At 53.4% G+C, this 19693-nt stretch overlaps 1 protein-coding gene across 3 annotated transcripts in view; it reads right to left on the reverse strand.

Annotated features, from left to right (window-relative positions):
• Positions 1–19693, reverse strand: part of ARHGAP27 (Rho GTPase activating protein 27) — a 30531-nt gene that overhangs the window by 6556 nt on the left and 4282 nt on the right. For 2 of the 3 annotated variants that reach the window (XM_074320252.2, XM_074320253.2), the window contains exons 4-10: positions 2783–3196; positions 2421–2603; positions 2100–2180; positions 1944–2027; positions 1520–1587; positions 1162–1252; positions 556–660 (exon numbers count right to left, since the gene is read on the reverse strand). In XM_074320252.2, the coding sequence (XP_074176353.2) occupies positions 556–660; positions 1162–1252; positions 1520–1587; positions 1944–2027; positions 2100–2180; positions 2421–2603; positions 2783–3196 (1026 nt within the window). Of the gene's footprint in view, positions 1–555; positions 661–1161; positions 1253–1519; positions 1588–1943; positions 2028–2099; positions 2181–2420; positions 2604–2782; positions 3197–6680; positions 6880–19693 lie in introns of those variants that run through there. The other variant, XM_074320254.2, reaches the window with a different exon arrangement.

Raw genomic sequence — 19693 nt, forward strand, 5'->3', positions numbered from 1 at the left:
TGAAGTGAGGGTAAAAGCAATTTAAAAACAAGACAATATGAGGACAGTGAAGGGTGTGGCACCATGAGAGTCCTTGCCTGTGCCCCACCGGGCCTCTGTGTTCCTGCTGGGGGAGCCTAAGAAAAGTGTCCACTGCCCTGATATATTCACTGGGGACCCAGTCTAGTCGGAAGTGGGGCTCTGACCAGCCAGAGCAGGTTTCCCAGCCTGTCAGAGGAAGTAGCAAGGGGCGGGGAGTCTCCTGTCTGTCTCAGGCCAGAGCTGTTGGGCTGAGGGCTGCCCTTCTAGGCATGACAGAGTGTCATCCTGCACAGACCCCCTATTCCTCACCACCTGCCAGGTCCAAGGATTGGTGAACTATGCTCCAGAAGCGGAAACTGCAGAATCCATGATACCAGAAATACTGTGGACAGATCTCTGTGGTGGGGGCAACTTTGGCTTTGAGCCCTGAGAATTCCAGCTCCAACTCTCCCCAGATCCTCCTTCTTGGGGCTTGCCTAGTTTGGGTCCCAAGCCACCAGTAAGCCCCCTCTTCTCCCCACCCCCACAACTCACCTCTAGCACATTCTTTTTGCTGGATTTGTCTTTGGGGGCCCAGGTAAGAGAGGCCCCCTTCAGCTCCACCGTGTACTCCGGGGTAGAGAGTTTAGAGGGCTGCCTCTGCGAGAGAGGGAGGAAGGGTGAAGGAGCCCTCAGCTCAGACAGGCCTGCCACAGCACCCTGGCTCCAACCCACCAGGCTCCCTCTGCTCTAGTGACAGGATGGGGGGTGAGGGCCCAGGGATTCCTGGAACCCAGTGATCCTGGTACTTCTTAACCACAGAGCCTGCAGGCTGGCTGGTCCTTTGCTGCCTGCCCACTCAGGAGAGGAAAGGAGAAAGGTGTGCAGCCCCCATCCCTGTGAGCAGGGTGCCTAATCTTCAGCTGCCTGCCCATTGGGCTGGAGCTGGCGGGCCTCAAGGACTGCTCCCCATGCCCAAGGTGGCTGCAAGTGCTTGTCCTGGGGTGAATCAGCTATTGTCACCCCCTGGCAAAGGCCCAGCTCCCTTGCTACTCATGTTCTACTGTCTCAGACCTGGCCTTTGACAAGTTAGATCAGGTGAAGACCCCCAGGAATCAGGAGCAGGTGGGGTGATCCCGGTTCCGGGGGCCTGGGCCTCACCAAACCGCCTGCAGCTGAGGTCTTCGAGTCCTTAAAGAATGTCAGGACGCCGCCCTCCAGCACTGTCCAGGAGGCACTCCAGTGCTTCTTCCTAGGTGGGGGTGGAAGTGCAGGGTGGCAGGGTGCAGGGCGGATTTGGCTTTGGGCTGAGGCTCCCTTCCCACCCAAAAGAGCAGGGCACAGAGCTTAACACAGCTGGGGCACCCAGCTGTGAGGGGGACTCCCTCCCTATATCTCTCCGTGCCTCAGTACCCTCACAGGACCTCTTATAAAGTCGCTATGAAGATTAACAAGAGCCTGGCATAGGGGAAATCCTCAGTGAACACAGTCATTAAGGCCCACCCTGCCCTGCTCTCACCGGAGCCGCTTTCCCTTGTCCACTGTCTTGGTGCGATGGAGCACGCCTGCCTTGTCCAGGGTCTTGATCTTAAAGAGAGAAGGGGAAAGAGTAGGCAGTTAAGGGAGTGAGCCGTGGTGGGTCTCCCCCTCACCCAGCAACTCCCCACAGTCCGGGCCTGAGTCTCCACCGAACCCTCTTTGCTGCTGGTGGTGGTAGGGTGTCTGCTCCCACAGAAGTAGCAGCAGCAGGAGTGATTTCCCCCCAGCTCCCATCCTCACCCAACTCTGGGCCTGCGGTGACCCAGTCCCAGGTTCATTCAGCCCAGGCTAGTGCTGAGGCCTATGGGAGAGGCATGCCGTCCCAATCCCAGCCTCCAGGACCTCTAGAACTCCCCTATTTCTTCTGTGGGGTCCTGCCAGGGCCTATGTGCCCCTTTCCTTACTTTCTCCTCAGGGGGGCTGGCCTGGGCTGGGGTCTCACTGTCCTGGCTGGATTTGCGGATGCTTCGAGGGGCAGGAACTGGGACCTGGGGAGAAAGACGCTCTCATGTATAATCACCTCCTCTCTCCCCAGGACTCTCCCTTCCCCATTTGGTTACCTGGGGCAGCTCCCACCGCACTGAGGCATCATTTGGGTTGTAGAAGTAGGGCTTCCCATATTCATCTTCCAGCTTCACCCACTGTGGGGAGAGGGAAGGTCAGGGCTCCAGCGGGCCTCATGAGAGGGGAGGAAAAGGTTCCCTCTAACCAGAGCCCAACAGCAGAGTTTGGAGGGGCAGGTGCAGGTGACCCAGTGTCTTGGACTGGCTTGGGCCGGTGCAGGAGCTGCAGTTCAGTGTTAAGGGGAGCTACTTGTGAGGAAGGATGGGTTGGAGGCGTGTCCCCGAGGCTGTCTGCGCCCATCTGCACACCGCCCCTACCTGCTCTAGAGTGAAGTTGTTGGTGTAGAGCGTCTGCCCGTCCGGGTCCACGTGGCAAGACCAGCCGGGGGGCGTGGCCAAGGGAGAGGCGGGCCCGGGCTCACTGAAGGAGCCCGCAGGAGAATAGTCCTCCTCCGGGTAACTGGTCAGCGACTCCGGGTAGTCCGTCTCGGGGGTGGGGGGCTGCCGGGAGCAAAAGACAGTGAGATGTTCTCAGATCCTGTACTGACCCTGGCCCGCTCTCTGGGATCAGGCCAGACCCTTCACCGAGATTGGGGGGGGGGGGGATGTAGGGAGCAGAGACTGGGTCAGGGGTCCTCAAAGCCGGCTTCACCCACCCCTGCCCAGGCCCCGCCCCTCACCCTCTGGTCCCTGGGGCTGCCCGGGCTCAGGCCCGGCTGCATCTCCATCTCGTCCTCGTCTTCTGGCTGGTCCTCTGGCTCGTCCTCCCAGACCTTGTCGCCCGTCAGTGGGTTGTAGAAGAACACCCTGCGGCTCTCCTCATCCCAGTACTGGCCCCAGTCGGTCTCGAGGCTCTCGCGGCTGCCCACCGAGGCCCGGGAGGTGGTCGGGCTGGCAGTGCCCTCGGCAGCCTCGAAGGGTGACTCCCAGGTCGTCACGCCCGTGTCTGGGTTGTAGTAGTAGAGCCTCCCGGTGCCCGCGTCGGTGTGTGTCTCCCACACCTGGCTGGGGCGGGGGGCCACGGTGGCGCCAGGTAAAGTACCCGGAGGCTGCCTCTCTATGTTCGCGTACACGGGCTCCGGGGTGTCGTCCACCTGTGCGAGGAGGAAAGTCAGCTCTCAGGCCACTTGCCACCTGGGCGACCCTTCAGCAAGTCACCGTGCCTCCCTGCCTCAGCTCCCCTGGCTGCAAAATATCTGCCCTGCCGGGAACTTGTAATGAAGAGCGAATGAGGAAATGTTCTTGAAAATGCTTTGTAAAGTACGAAATGCCCCAGATGCCTGGGACAATTACATGAATTATTTATTAGTAATAAAATATCGATAACCGAGTTCTCCCAGCTGGGCACTTGCGGGGTGAATCAAAGGTTGGGCAGGAACAGAGAAATGGCCTGGGACCCATCCTTTCTCCGCCTCCATTTGAGTCACATGGGGGCAGGGTCCTGCTGCATTCTACAGCCCCCACCAAGAGCCCCCACCCCTTCTTCCTTCCTGGCCCGGAAAGCTCTGGGACTGGAATCAGTACTCGAATCAGTACTTTGGATTTCGGGCTGGAACTTCCTGGATGTGGGGTTTGCAGGCCTCAGCATCAACTCCAGACAAGGGAAGGACAAAGGAGAGCCAGATGAGAGGGGAGAAGGAGGGGAAAAGAACAGAGAGCACCCTTTCCCCCTCCAGAGGAAAGTGAGGTGGGCTGGAGGGTTTAGTCATACAGAATATGAGGCTGCTCATGTTTAACACCCTCAGGGCTCCCTGCTGCCTGCAGAGCAAAGTCTAACCCTTTAACAGGGCACTGGAGGCCCCACCACCTGCCTGACTTCCACCTTATTTCCTGCCGCTCCTTCCCCTGGCCTTGAACTTTAAGCTCCTGTAGCACCCAGTTTGTTGGAGGCCCCTATCCTCTCTTCTGTGTCTCCTACATGCCTCAGCTCAGTCACAGACTGCCCAGGCCCATCCCCACCCCTTTCTCACCCGGCGGATCCTTCTTTAGGACTCAGCTCAGGTCAGGTTCAAGACTTTTCCGAGATTTCTCCTGTGTGCCCACCACAGCCTAACCCCCTCAGCCAGCCAGGGGTATCGATAACTACACTATCAAACCCCGGGCAGCAGCACAACACCAGGAGATTAATAGTGTTTTCTAAGAATATATAATGCTATAAAGGAAAAGCACATTTCAAGATGGTAAACTTAGCAGAATTCCAATTTTGTGTGTTTTTAGAAACCTTCCAAAATGCTAACAGAGGTCATCTCTGGGCAGGGTAATTATAAGGATTAGATACGTTTCATTTAGTTGTTTTTCCTTTAAGCTTTTCTGCAGCCTTAACATTTTGTACAATAAACCTTTTTTTAAAAAAATGTAGAAGTTTCTCTGTTGCTGTGACACCTGCATGAAACTAAACTTCTCAAGAGGGGAAGCAGCTCCTGCTCAAGGTGGCCTCTCTCTGAGCCTTAGGCAGGCACCTATAAAAGCATTATTTGTTCAAAAAAGATTTGCCAGCTCTGCCCTAGGCACTGCTCTAGGCACTGGGCATGCAGCAGTGAGGAAATGGGCATGAATCCCTGCCCTGGCAGCCTGTACATGTATGCAAATGGTGGGGGAGGGGGAGGGGAACAAGCAGGGCCATGAATGAAAGGCACAGCATGTCCATGATGGTTGTTGCTAACAAGAAAACAAAAATACTGTCGGAGAGGGGGTTGTGCCTGACAGTTTTACCCAGAGTGGGGATGGAAAAGCTGGGTATACCAGTCCATCAATGCCTCACTCTTGTCCGTTACCCACAAGCTCCCGTATGGCTGAGACAAACCCTCCAGCCCACTTCTCTTTCCTCTCCACCCACTACACCCCCTGTGGCATACTGTATTCCAACCACACCAGCCTGCCGACTTCCCCCCAAACACAACGGTATCTTCCTACGTCCGTGCCTTTGCTCCAGCCATGCCCTCAGCCTGGAACTCCCTGCTCTCACTCCCTGCCTATCAAATCCTACTCCCCCACTGGTGCTCAGCTCACAGGCCTCACTTCGGGGAGGACTTCTCCCTCCAGAGAGAAGTCTAGCCCGCTGGCACTCTAGTCTGTTAGGGCCTGATGGCATTCTGCCTTGGTGGTCAGTTGGTTGTCCACCCATCTGCCTTCCTTCTCTGCCCCCAAAAGGCAGGAGTGTCTTGAGAGCAAAACCCACGATGATAGAATTGACCTCAGTTGCCGCCCCCCGCACCGCCCAGCAAATGGTCCAATGCCCTGCAGCACACAGAAGATCCACTTGTGTACTACTTGAGTACACAAGTCAATTCCATGCCAGACTTCAGCAACAAACAAATACACCTGACACTACAGAAGACGGGTCGCTTTGAGCAAGAACTTCCTGCAAACAAGGGTTCAAATACAAGAACAGGAGACTCCTTGGGAGGACATGATGAAGGCAGTAGAGGAAGGTGGATGACCAGACACACCTCCCGTGCACCCCAGCTGCACCACTGAGGCACTGGCCTTGCCTAACCCTGGGACAGGGGCTGGAAGGGCACATGGTAGTGGACCAGCCAAGCAAGAAGCCAGACTCTTTGGAAGGGGGATTCCCCGCTGGCTAGGCTGCTGGCCTTGGCTCTGTGTCCACAGGGAGTCCCAAGCTCGTCGGTCTGATGAGGATCTTACACGAGGAACATCCCTAGCGGGTACAGAAGAGACCTGGGAGGTAGAAGTTTAGGCCTCCAGTGTGACAGGGCTATCACTGTGGGGCTTCAGTCTATGGGGCAGGGCAGTGCCCCTTTGAAGGAAGCACAGTCTCAGGATTGGGGCTGGCCCAGCATGTCATAAGCGGTCTTCACTGGAGGTGAGCAAGCAGAGTACCACCCCGTTAGGGCTGTGGCAGTCCTGCGAGGGAGCTGGACTGCAGCAGCCCCGACGCCCCTTCAAACTCTAGAACCCTCAAGAGAGGCCCAGAGGGCTGAGAAGAGGCACTTTCCTCTCCTGGCAGGGCCTCAGCCAGGTTCAGACCAGCTCCTGGAAGCCGGTGGGGCCAGTCCCTCCATGCCCGCTGGCTTTCACGGGGGAGTTTGCCCAGGTTAGAGTAGTGCCACCTCCCCACGCCTAAGTCCTGCAGGCCTAGTGAAGACCCAGATGTAGTCTATCAACAGGGGCCTGACTAGGACACCAAGGGCTCTTGGGGCCCAGACCCAGTCATGATAGAGACACAGGGAACACTGATTAGCAAAGAGGAAGTGTTCTCCCACCTCAGGCCAGACAACAGAGCCAAGAGGGGCCTGGCTCTCACCACATTCAGCTTCCCAGCCCCAAGCATTCCTCTTATTTTCAGTTCTCACCCACAAGTGGGTGGCAGGCCTCTTTCCCTGAGCTGATCACTACCTCTCAGCATCCCTTTGCAGCCCCTCTCAGACAGGCAAGGCCTCAGAGACAGGAAGAAGAAAGAAGGGAAGATTCCAAGCTCCAGGAGACTCCTTGCTCTGCACCCCAGCTCCCCCCACTCCTGACAGGGCCAGGGGATGGAGGCCCACTGGCGGCCCACAGGCCCCCCTGCTACCCCATCAGAAGCCGAGTTCAGCCCCCAATGCAAGGGCCCCCTACCTGTCCCCGTGGGTGCCGACTCTGCCTCCTGGTCAGCTTGGCAATCATGTCCACCATCCTATCCCCTCTGAGCTGCTGGGACAGATCTCTGGGAAGGTGGAGCCAAGGGCACAACCCCGGGGCTGGCACAGGGCAACAGGGAAACAAGAAGTTGCCTTGAGATGGCGGGAGGCTGAGCCTTCAGCTTATTTCCTGTCAGGGCTGCGGAAGTGCTGCCTGAGACAGAGGCTGCCTGAGAGAGAGAGAGAGAGAGAGAGAGAGAGAGAGAGAGGTGGGGGGTGCCTCAGATCTGGGGTACTTTTACGTGTCCAAGGACAGCACTGGCGGCCCCACTCAGTGCTCTGATTACCAATGAGTTCTAAATCCCAGGCCTAGACACAGCCACTGAGCAGGCTCCAGCAAAGGATGGCATTGGAGCCATGGGTGGGGGAGGGATAGGCTGTATAGATGGGACAGGCATGGGGGCAGCTGGGTGCTCGGGCCTGAGCTGGCTTAGACAGAACAGTAAGTGGCCTTCAGCTCCCTCAAGGCACAGGGAGGGTGTGATGGGAAAGAGGAAGCTTGCGTGGGAGGAGGGGTGTCTCAAAGAGGAAGGGGTCTGAGAAGATGTGGTATCAGCAGAACCAGTGTCTGAATCCCTCTGGCCACGTGGAGACCAGGAGGGATCCTGACCACACCACCATCCCTCCACCCCCCTGACCACAGCGTTGCTTCCTTCAGCCTTGGTCACCAAGAGGCGTGCAGCCATGCGGGCTGCATGGCCACATATATAAACAAGTATGCCTGTGTCCCTCCGCCACTCTCCAAGGACCCAGAACAGGGGTGCGGGAACCAGCTCCCCCTCCACCCTAAGTTTCCTCCTAGCCACTCCTCCCTTAACCCTGTCATGGTGGTGGGTATTCAGACCCTGACCATGCATAGCAGAAACAGCGTCTTGGGTGAGGAGCTGGGCCCCTCCGCTAATCCCTTGGGGACCATCTTGTCATCCCTAATTCCCTCAGGGGTGCTTCCTTCCTAGCCCCAAGTGCCAGGCAGCACACTGCCCTCCCACTCACCAGCCTGAAGGCTCTCTCACAGGGGCACTCAGCTCCAAGTTCAGGCTCTGACCGCCACCCTCCCACCCTGGATCCCAAACCCCTTACTTCTTATTCCTCCATTTCACTCATCTTCCTGCTCCCAGACCTGGCTCTCCTTTCTCCTCTGCCCATGTCCCCCAGGGCTCTTTCCCCTGCACCCACTATGGGCTCAGAACAGGAACATTCAAGTAAACCAGGCATGGTATGGATTTGGGGTGTGGGACACTTGGGGAGACTACATCCAGAGCAAGTCTGGGATCAATGCCCTGCTCTGCCCTTAAAAGCTCCCCTATAGTCCTCTGTGCCCCAACTCAGAAGCCCAGAACCCCAGAGGTGGACTAATCCCCCAGAACACTTGACACACCACACTTCCCCACTTAGGCCCAGGCTAGGACCGTGTCCCCCCCCACACACACACACAGGACAGGTCAACAAGATTGATGGAACCGTGCCCAAGAATAGCTATAAATGCCAGAGCAACCAGAAACTCTGAGCCACCAGGGAGAGGCCTGTAGTCAGGAGGGGAGAGAGGAGGGCAGGTGTGAAAATCCAGGCCCTAGTTCTGCCCAGCATGTGAAATTGGGGAGCAGGGTCTCCATGTGGTAGGGACCAAGAGTGACGGTGTGGGGGGCTAGGACCACAGGAAAGGCAGCCAGAACCCCACCCACTGCTGTTCCCCAGTAAGAGGCCTGGCCAGCATGGCTGGGGTCTCCCAGTGGCTCTGACCCCAAACTACAGGGACCAAGTAAAACCCACACAGCTCTGGCCTGTTCCTGGTCACTGAGGTTGGCTCTTCAGACCTCCTGTCTGGGCTTCTCCTCTCCATCAAGAGGACGTGGTCACCACAGTGGCTCCCCAGTGGGGTCCTCCTCCCTCAACCACACCCTCAAGTCTCCAGAGGCCCATGGTGGGGGAGGGGACAGAGCAAGCCAGCTAGCTGCTCATCACCATCTCTCCAGGCCTGTCCTTGTCGCTTCTCTCCAAAACCCTCTGAGAAGAGGCGGGGCAACGAGAACAGGTGCAACCAGAAAATCCTATCAGCTCTCTGGGGCCAGAGGCAAAAGAAATGCCCAAAACCCGTGAATGGAGCTCAGGGACTGGCTCAGGGGGCCGGGGAGGGGACAGAGCCTCCTTTGCTAACTCGGAGCCTGCTCCACACCACCTGGGCTGGGTGGAGGTACAGTGGGAATGAATAGTGATCTTTGCCTCCGGGAGCTTAGCCAAGGGCACAGAAGTATTCTGGCATCTGTCTGTCCCTCCCCTGAGCACACCTTCTCCAGGACAGAGTCCGGGCCTCCTCTGTATCCACCCCAGCCCTGAGCAACGTGTCCACCTACATGAAGTGGGGTGGCTGGGGGTCACTGGCAGGGTCCCGGGCCTCAGGCCTCAGAACACTGGGGAGGCACACCTGGCTCCATCCCCTCTGAGTCCGATGGCACTGGGCCAGGCGGGGCCTGGGCAATCCGTGTTGTGCTAAGGCCCACATGGCTCAGTGTAATCTTACTCCAGGCACGTTGTAAGAGATTCCAACACAATGGCCTGAGGGGATTCTCTTCTCCTGGATTTGGAGCAGAAGATTCATCTGATTCAAAGGACAAAAGAATGGGGCTGGAGTCCAGAGACCCGGCTTCTTGCGTAGACTGTCTCAGTTTCTCTCTGGACGACCCCTTGAATCTCTGCGCCTAAGTTTCTTTATCTATAGAATGGGTGTTGTCATTCTCTTCCCCTTCACAGGGTTGATTTGTGAGAAAGCTGAGTTCCCACACCCACCAGAAAGTGGGGAAGAGAGCAGGACTGCGCTTCTGCTTTTCTGGCTTTGGGTTTTGATTGAGTGCCCTTAGCTTTGGACTCTGCCCCAGCCTCTTGGTGACCTCACAGGGCTGCCTGCTTGGCCTGCTACTCCAGGGCAGCTGGGCCCTGGGGTGGAGCCCCTTTATGGCTCACAGCCCATGTGCTCTGAGTAAGGCTGGCAGGCACTGGAGAGGTCTCCTGCTGCTAGGCCAGGAGGAGTCAGAAGTGGTCTGTCAAGGAAGCCGCCTGCCAGCGAAGGCCATGGTTATGAGTCAACCTCTAAAGGTGGGAAAATGTGATGGTGGTGGTCACCTTCCGCCCACCCCTCAAACTTATCTACACCTGCACCCACCATTCCTCCTCCCTCCCCCAGGGAGGGCACAGGGTGTTCTGGAGAACCTTACTGCCTCTCACTTGCTCAGAAGCTGCCTCACCTCAAATCTCTAACCCCTCCCACCTATCTGCCTTTGCCCCTTTGGCATTTCAACAAACTCAAGGTCCACTCCATCTTGAAAAGAGAAACTATGGCCTTGGATCCAGCTTTTCCTTCCTCCTGTTCAGAGCCAACTTCGTGAAGGCGTGTGTGTGCCCCACTGTCTCGCCGTCTATGCACTCAGACACCTAACCCAAGGCTCAGGTCTCGCATAACTTCCCTGTGGGCAAATCGGGTCCTTGTCTGGCCTGACTCCTCTCTGGTACTTAGTCCTTACAATCCTCTCCCTCCGGGACCGCCTCAGACATGGCCTTGTGGTTGGCCACTGTTCCTCTGCCCGTCTCCTCGGTGCTCTTCATCTTTGTTTCTCACTCTACTGTCCTGAGAATGTTCAACTGACTTTATTAGGTTAACGGCTCACAGTGCATGTCCAGCTTCAGAAATCCAACTGTCCAACTGGACGTCCTCGGACGTACACGGCAAAGCTGCATGTCCCAGACTGAGTTCATCTTCATCCTCCTCCTCCTCCCCATCTCACATCCCCTTTGTCGCTCAAACAGAGACCTACTGTTTTCCTTGATTCCTGCTTCCCTTGGATCATCTGTCGCCGAGCCCTGGTGACCTGACCGCCTAAGCCTCTCAGACCTACCAATCCCCGGGAACACAGGGCTTAGAGGAACTAACCCCTGGGATCACCGCCACCAGGAAGCACACATTTCAATCTAAAACAGACATTCTACAGGGCAACTGGTCTGGTCTCTCTAACAAGTCAGGGCAGAAGGAAGGGAGGGGCCTGTCAAGAGATTTAAGAGACAACCAGATGTAATGCACGGTCCTTGTCTGGGTTCTGGTTCAAACAAACTGGCTGTGAGAGACTTGTTTTAAGACAATGGGGGCAACTTGACTATGACCTGGGCCTTAGATGATATTAAGGAATGAATGTTAATCTTGTTAGATGTAATAATGGTACCATGGTGATGGCAGTATTTTTAAGAGGTGCATGCTGAAGTTTTTAGGGGCAAAGTATGATGAAGTCTGGAATTTACTTCTTGGGGGAAAAAAGAATAAACATGTCAAATAGTAATTGTTAAATCTAGACAATAGGTATAGTTATATTCATTTAAATATTCCCTTTATTCTTTTGTATGTTTGAAAATGTTCATAATAAAAAGTAAGAAAAAAACCCTCCAGCTTTTTTTTTTTTTTTTCACCATTCTGCATCCTCGGTGTTATTACTCTAATAGGTAGTCCTTATTTCTTATCTGGAGACAGACTGGTCCTACCAGCTCTCCCTACCCCCAATCTGTCATAGACAAAGCAATGTCACTACCCCTACGATACAGCTCTAAGGCCAGGGATTCTGGGAATATGGCAGTTTAAACATGTCTGCTCCCAACTGCTACCCTCTACTGCCCAAGCCAAGCAGGGGCTGGAGCAGCTGGATGGGCAGGACTGTCTGGCACAGGTGAGAGTGCCTGAGACAGAGGCTGGAACCTGGGAACTCAACTCCTGGGGCAGACTGGGCCCACCATGGGGCCCTCGGGTGAAGGCCCCATGACCCCCCCACCCTTGCTCCTAGGAGCTGATGGAGAACCAAGCAGATGGGCTAAGCACTCTTGGCCCTTCAAGCTGGGAGCACTGAGGAGGTGGGGGCAGACAGAATTCCGGCTGGTGTCTTAGACAGCAGGGGCTAGCCCAGCTCCACAGGCCTGCTAGTAGAAGCCACCATTCCTTCTCCTCGCTAGCGTCCCTCACCAAGTGGGTAATCCAACAGCTTGACCCCAGTCCTGGTAAGCAAAGACATATACACTCCACTCCTCTGACAGCCCAAGTGGCTGGAGAGAGGGAACAAGCAGAACCACCAAACCAGCTACTGCTATCAAACCCCAATATGACTGAGACCAGGACATGCTAAAGACGTCATCACAAATAATGGCAGGAAGAGGGACTTGTCAGTAAGAGGTGATGGGACAACTGGATGGCCATTCAGAAAAATAGAATTAAAGGTGGGTCTACATCTCACTCTGTCCACTCAGATACACCTCCTCCCAAAGGATGAAAGATTTAGATGTAAAGAATGAAGCCATAAAATAATCAAAGAGGAAAACACGAGCAAAATTTTATATTAAAAAAAGGCCTTTATAACAAAGACTCAAAATCTAAAAGCCATAAAACAAGTGATTTATACATTTGACTACATAAATGTATTTTAAGAAAACCAGTGTGGCTAAAAAAAACACCATTAGCAAAGTCAAAAGACAAACTTCGCGGGGCGGATTACAACTCATACCATGGACAAAGGGCTACTTTCCTTGTTATAAAAGACCAACTACCTTATTATAGAAAAACCTCCTAAAAATCAATAAGGAAAAGACCGATAACTCAATAGAAAAAAAGGCAAAGTATATGAACAGACCAATCGCAGAAAAAGAGAAACGAACAGTTCTTAAATACATGAAAATGCAATTTCAAGGTACCTTAAGATAATATATTTTACAGCATTTCGTACTAGCAAAAGATGGGAACAAACCAAGAGTCCATTAACAGTGGACTGGTTAAATAAATCGTGATATATCCTGACAACAGAAAACCATGTTGCTACAAGGAAGGAGACGGTGCTCGCTACGTAAAATCTCCAAGATACACTGTTAAACCAAAAAAGGCAAAAAATTAACACAATGTAGGACCATGTGCACTGCCTACCACCTTTGTGTAAGAGAGACAGAAAATCAAGTAATCAAATGTATACTCATACTAGTTTGTAAATGTGTAAAGAAACTCTGGAAGAACAGAGAAGGAACTAATAAAAGCAGTGACTCTGGATCTGATGGAGAACAGGGCATGGAAGCAGGAGTGTGTGTGGGAATTTTTACTATATAGTTTTGAAATATTGCTTTGATTTTTTAAAAACCATGTAAGTATATTACCTAGTGAAAAAATTCGAAGTTATTAGCAAGATAGAAGGGCTGGAAATACAAAGACCAGTTGAAGAAAAAATAAGGACTCATGAGGAGATTCAAGCAAAGCACAAAAGAAAAAGACAGGACTATGTTCAAAGTTAAAATATATCATTGTACTACAACTTGAAGGAGAAAATGGTCACTCTTGAGACTCAAATTTGTGGCCTGGAAGATCAAGCAGAAGAAATATCTTAAGCCTCAGAGAAAAAGTACATAGAAATAAGGAGGGAAAAGATAAGAAACAAGGAAGATCCAGTCAGGAGAAACAGGCAAATAAAAGAAAAAGTAAAAGAAACAATAATCATGCAACAAAGATTTCTCTAAGCTGAAAAAAGACCTGTACAGGCTGATGGGGTTCTGTGAGTTCCAGAAGGGACTGCTGAGAAAAAGAATCCCCATCTCGGCACGTCTTATATAACACGTTTGATTAGGCACCCCAGGGAAAGCAGAAACCCAAAATGAACTGGAAAGTGTAGCAGGACAACAGATTAACAGTGGGAGAAAAAGAGAATCAATAGCAAGCTGATTGAAGGGAAATACATGTAAATACATGTAAAATTAAGCCAGGTAATAAAATCAAGTACAGTGTATCAGTTGTTCAACCAAATGTGAACAGATTAAATTATCCCATTAAGAGACAGAGTCAGCTTGGGTTTAAAAATGTAGTCATATGATATACACAAGAAATACACTTTTTAAAAAAGTGATAACAGCTGGAAATAAAAGGATATCAAGAGATATCAAAAAAAAAAAAAGAGATATCAGTAAGCACAAAAAATCAAATCAAATCAAATCAAAAGTAAGAGTGGCCATATTAATAACAGAAAGGGTGGGGGAATTTCCGTTTAAAAGCACTAAACAGGATAAAGAGGGACACCACATAATGACACGGAGGCACAATCTGTGACGACAGAACAGTCAAAATCTGTATACTCCCAACAGCATTGTAAGTTAAATACAAAAAGCAAAACTATTGAAAGTTTAAGATGAACTTCATAAGGAAAATTTGAGTGAGAGATGTAATAAACTTCTATCAGAATCAGAGTAAAAGATTAAAAAAAAGTATACAAAGGAAATGCAAGTTTGAATAATATAACCAATAAACTTGATTTGATCCATATGGAACCTTAAAATATATACTTTTCTAAGTCTATGTAAAACAGAAAAATCATTTACTTGCTCACGAAGAAATCCATAAATAAATTTAAAGTGGAGATTTCATAAATCTAGAAAAAAAAAGAGTGCTTTCCTAGTAAGATATGAAATAGCCAAAATTAACTGGAGAACTAGCGGAAAACTTGAAAAGACCAATTACCACTGATGAAAAAAAGTCTGCCACTGAAAAAGCACTGGGTCCAGAGGGTTTCAAGGAGGAGGCTGAATTGTAGAAACCTTCAGTATTCACCTCTGACATCACCTTCCTGGCCAGGAGGTGGTCCTAGATTTCCCTCTCACTAGTGAGATCCTGGAGGGGGGTGCTCCTCCAACGTGCCCCCCACAGTACCTGCAGAGGTACTTGCGACACCAGATCGTTAACTGTGGGTTTGCTTGTCAATTTCTCCTCCTGGACAGTAAGCTACCTGAAGGTAGGGACCACGCTTTATTTTTCATTGCCTCCCAGTACCCAGTACAGTACCTGTCATTTACTGAATCAATGAACACAGTACGTGAAAAATTATGGTATAATTGCCAGCATGCCATGATGTCCCTCTGTCTATAAAACACCCCAATACGTAAGCCTAGGAAAGCAGAATGGATGGAAAGAAAGAACCCAAAATGCTAAGAGTCATTAAACTGAAACTTGCCCCCATTAGCCAGATATTTATAATGGAGTTAAGCTATTTTTGTAGGAAGAGCAATTTACAAATTCAGACAGGGCAAGGAGTACTCCGGCTATGTGGAAGAGAAAAGACGATGGCTGGGAGGATCTGAAAGCAGGCCCCTCTGTCACCTCACTTCCTCTCTTGGGCCCAAGTCAGGCCAGCCCCCAGGGCAGGCTTGGAGGCTTAGACAGGGACCCCTGCCCCACTCACCTGCATGCCTCAGTGGACCAGCCCCACAAGAGCCCAGAGCCTGGGCAGAAGGGTCCTGCAGGGGTCACCTTGACTAGGCAGAAGCTCTGGAAATCCCCTCAACACCACAGTCCTTCCTCAATTTGGAAACAAAGTCTCCCTAATTTTAGCAACACCTGTGCTCCTGGAACCCAGCCCTGGTAGCCCTACTTCCCTCGACACCAGCTCACATCAATGGTCCCCTTGCTTCCCAACACTCTGCTCATCTGCTACCCTGGTCGTATTGATGGAATTTTCCATGCCCAGGGTCTGGCACCGACCAGCCATCAGGTCTGACATTCAGTACCCACTGCCCGGCCCCACCCACTATAGGGCACACAGCTCCAGGAAAGGCAGAGAAAATAGATCTAGAGTGAGGCCAGCTGCTGGGGCTCAGGAAGGAAGTGGGAGGCAGGTGGGCTTGGCCTGGGCCCATCTCAGGAATCCCAGAGGCTGAAGGGAACCAAGACTGAGAGGTGAAATGAGGCCCAGTCTTGGGGGAGATCACCCAGGGGATGAAGGGGCCACCACCAGCCTTCAGGGTAAGAGGTTGCTCCTTTCTGGCTTGGGAGCAGTGGGTGGGGAGGGTTCTTGGTAGCCAGGAATGGGGGGTGAGGATGGGAGGGGGCTACCCAAGAACCAGCTCATTCACAAGACGGGTCACAGACTGAGGCTGCAGGTAAGTCATGGGGAGGGAAAGGTCAGGCCAAGTGTGAAGAAACCAGTTGGGCCACCCAGGCGGGCTGCCCTCCGCTGGACGGTGGAGAGAGCTGTTGAAAGGAGGGAGTCCAGACAGGGGACTCACTAAACCCTCCTCTTGGCCTCAGCTCCCTGCTTTTACCAGTCCTCCTTTCCTAAAGGCTGCCTGGCTGGCCCCAAAGACATTCAGGTGGGTCTGTCCGAGGCCAGTTCTTTTGTCTCAATCATAGCTGCCTGGGGCTGCTCTTGGAGTTTGTCCCAGGGAGTGGGTGCCAAGCCTGGGATCCAAAGAGGATGGTGGGGGCACCTCAGAGTGAGTCACCAGGTGGGCTTTAGCATGAGTGCAGGGAAAGACTGGTGGGAAGCTGGGGAGGGGAAGAGAGTGGGAAAACTGCGCTGGCACCTCTCCCCCAGGGTCCCAAGTCCACTCCCAGTTGAAGGGTCACTCACAGTTCCTGGCAGAGGGAGAGCCTAGGGCCCGTGCTCCTTCCTTCCAGTCCAGGCCGCCTACTCAGGTGAGGCGCCTCCTGCACTGTTTGCATAAGAAGCTGCAGAGGCCCAGGCTGTAACTCCTTCCTCCTAGTGGCCAGTGCCCCAGCGGCAGGGACGGGCTACAGTCCAGATGGCGGTCTGGGCGGGGATGGTGACGCACCCTGAAATCCCCAAGTCTGGAGGGCCCCTCGCCCAGGGGTGGGCCCAGCAGCCACAGGGGAGGAATCTCAGGCCCCTTCCTCACCAGGCTTCCCTGGGATCCTGGAGCACTCCTTGGAGGGGAACCGGGGTGTGGGGGTGGTGGTGGGAGGGGTGGGGGTGGGGATGGGGGGTAGAGTGCTCTTCTTCACCGCCCCCTCCCCTCCATCTCTTCCTTCTCAGAAGTAGGTGCTTAAGCGTTCTCCTGGGACGTCTCATTCTCCTACTACACCCTCAGCTGCAGCTAGCAAGGTGAGGGTTTGGAACTCATGCCTCCTTCCCTGCCACCCATGCTCACCACAGGACTGGGCACATAGAAGGCACTTAGAAACGAGAACACCTCCTTGCTTTTGGTTTATACTGTCCTTGCTGAGGGGAACAGAGTGGCCAAGCCTGAAGGCCATCAGGCTGAGACTGAGTCTGGTGCCCAGGGTAGGGTTTGGGGTCAGGAGGCCTCAAACTGACATGAGTGCTGCCACCTCCTGGCTGTGTGATCTTTGGCCAGTCACTGAACTTCTCTGAACTTCTATTTGTACTTGGGGCAAATGGGGGTAATCTATGCCTGCCTTCTGGGCTGCTGGGAGGATGAGCCTTTGAAGGCTAGCCCATGGAACCATGCTGTATCTTACCACATTTTGGGTCCCAAGTGTCCAGCTCAGCTGGTATATGCTCATTACGTGCTGGTTGAGTGAGTGATGAGTAACAAGCGTGTAAAATGCTGTACAGTGTAGAGGCTCCTCTTTTCTGGGGGTGGTCCCTGCCTTTGCCAACTGTCCTGCCCTCCACGCTACCCTCTCCCCTTGTCCAATGGTCCATAACCTGGATGCTGTTTCCTACCCTCCCCAGCGACCCCATGTTACCTACATCCTCACATCTTTGCCCACCCACCCCCATCAGCCTCTTCTCTGGACACCTCCCTCACTCTTTTTTCCTGGGGACCCCATCTCATCAATCCCCTCCTCACCATCCTTAGTCAACCCCTCTCCTGGCTCCTGCCCAGTCACTTAGGTTCGGGGGCGTCTCCACCCTTGACCTATACCTGCCTCTGGCCACACAGTGTCTCTCCCTTCCCTGTGAAGCTTCTGAGAGTTGTCCACACTCCGGGTCCATGTCCTCATCTCCATTCCTCTAACTCTCTGCCTTCAGCAACCCCCGTGACCAGCTCCTGATAAGGTGGCCACTGACTTCCGGTGGCCACTTCCGATAATGTTTGACGGTCTTTATCTAACTTTCCCTCTCTTCTGGACACTTCTCCTCAGCTTCTGGGCCAGCCCTCTCCTGGTTCTCCTCCTTGTTCCTGACTGTTCCTTCCTCTCAGGCTCCTCTCTCCTCCCTTTGTCTGTCACCCAAATCTGGTGGCCCCAGGACTGTGTCAGGTGCTTCTGTCCCCATGTTCACATTCTCTCCCACCCACACCTCCAAATCACATGCTGAAGGCTTTTCCTGGGTGGCAGACCCAGCTATCCAACTGCCTTCTGGACCCAGCAGGGCCAGAAAGGTTTAGCCTCATTCCTTCATCCCTCTGTCCCCATCAGTCCCCCTGCAGAGTGCCAACTGCGAGGCTGGAGCTCATCTTGATTTCCCACCCCCATCAGCCATCAGCCACCAGGTCCCACCAAATCTACCTCCCAAATCTCCCATCATCACCATGTGTCCGGGAGACCACGAAGGTCCTCTGCCATCTTGAAGCCCCCATCACAGGGGTCTTTCCTCAACCCCACTTCCTTCTCTGCTGAGAGCCTTCCAACATCTGCAGGATAAAGCTCAAATTCCTGGTGAGAGCCCATGAGGCTCTGCCCAGCCAGGCACCACCCACTCCCCAGCCCAAACCCCATCCCTGAGCTCAGCTGTACAGGGTGGGGGTGGGACTGTAAGGCCCCAAAGATGCCATATTTTCTCACACCTCCACCTCTGCGCATGCACCTGAGTGTAGTTTGATCACAGATGGCCTGTGCCATGCTGGACTGAGGCATCTGTCTCCTCCTGCCAGCCTCCCCCCAGATGGTGACTGGGGCTGTGCCTCAATCACCTTTAGATCAAAAGGCTCCCCTGGTGCTTGGCAGGTGTTCAGTCAATTCATGCTTAGTGACCGAGTGAATTGAGGGGAAGGTAGGACCTGCTTCTCCTGCCTCTTTCAGGAAATTCCTTCTCTAAACGCTACTGTGAATAACTAAGAGCAGAGTGGGGTTTCCTTCCCAGGGGAGAACTAACTCCCCACCCCTGGAGTTTGTTGGGGATGGGGTATCAGGAGACCCATAGCTGACACCAGAATAAAGCTGGCGGTCACAGGGAGTGTGGTGTTATACCCACACACAGGGAGGAAACAGGACCTGAGACGTTAAGCGACTTGTTGAGGTCACACAGTGAATTAGGGACAGAATTGGGATCGGGCAGAGCCTCTCTGCCAGTACCCAGGTCTCTGGCAGGTGCTTTTTTCTGTGAGGAAGCTCCACCCCCACTATTACCTGTGTCCCCCTCTCTCAACACATCGCTGCTGGGAGCTGGAGGAAGGAACGTGACTGACCATAGCTGCTGGGGTGATTTCTCTTCTCAAGAGATTTGGGGTCTTCTCCCCCTGCTTCCACCCTGATCCTGGGCTCTGGGGTGGTGTTTTTGGGCAGGCCTGCAGGGCCCCAGCTCTTGGGAAAGGGAGCCAGGGCTCCTCCTTCCTCCTCAATACGCTGTTGCACAAGCTCTGGGCCAGGTCCTATGCGGGACACGGGGGTTCAGAGGGCAAGGCCAGTCCTCCACCTCAGGGAGCACACCTCAGAAGGACAGATAGACATTCCCACCAACACCAGAACAGAGAATGTGAAGAGGCCCAGGAGTGCGCCGCCACGAATCTGCCCAGGAAGCCGAGGAGAGGCAGGAGAAGGAGGGCTGGCACCCAGTCATCTATCCCAGTAAAGCTCTCCCCCTGGCCGGCAGAGGCGCCGGGCACCAGGATCCCATTGTCCCCACTCCCCTCCCCAGGCCGGGTCCAGGTCCGCGTCCCCACCCGCCGGTTGCTGTTCTCAGCGCTGACCACAAGGAGGCGAGCTGCCACCTGCAGAAACCCGAGCGAAGACCGCGCAGACCCGGAGGAAAGGTTATTAAGTGGGACTCCAGCCAGTCTTGGTAGGCCGCCTACTACGTGCCATACGCGTTCACGCCTCATCTCGTTGAAGGCTGTCAACAACTTTAATCCTTAGGTATTGTCCTGCGTTTACACACGAGGACACTGGGGCTGGGGGATTAAGTGTCTCCTCAGCAGCTAGCCAGTGACCCAGCAGGGTCAAATTCGAGTCTATGTAGATTCAAATTCTGAGCTCTT

The sequence above is a fragment of the Rhinolophus sinicus genome, chromosome 12 (assembly GCF_057876585.1).
Source record: "Rhinolophus sinicus isolate RSI-liver-muscle chromosome 12, RSI-T2T, whole genome shotgun sequence".
NCBI classification, from domain to species: domain Eukaryota; kingdom Metazoa; phylum Chordata; class Mammalia; order Chiroptera; family Rhinolophidae; genus Rhinolophus; species Rhinolophus sinicus.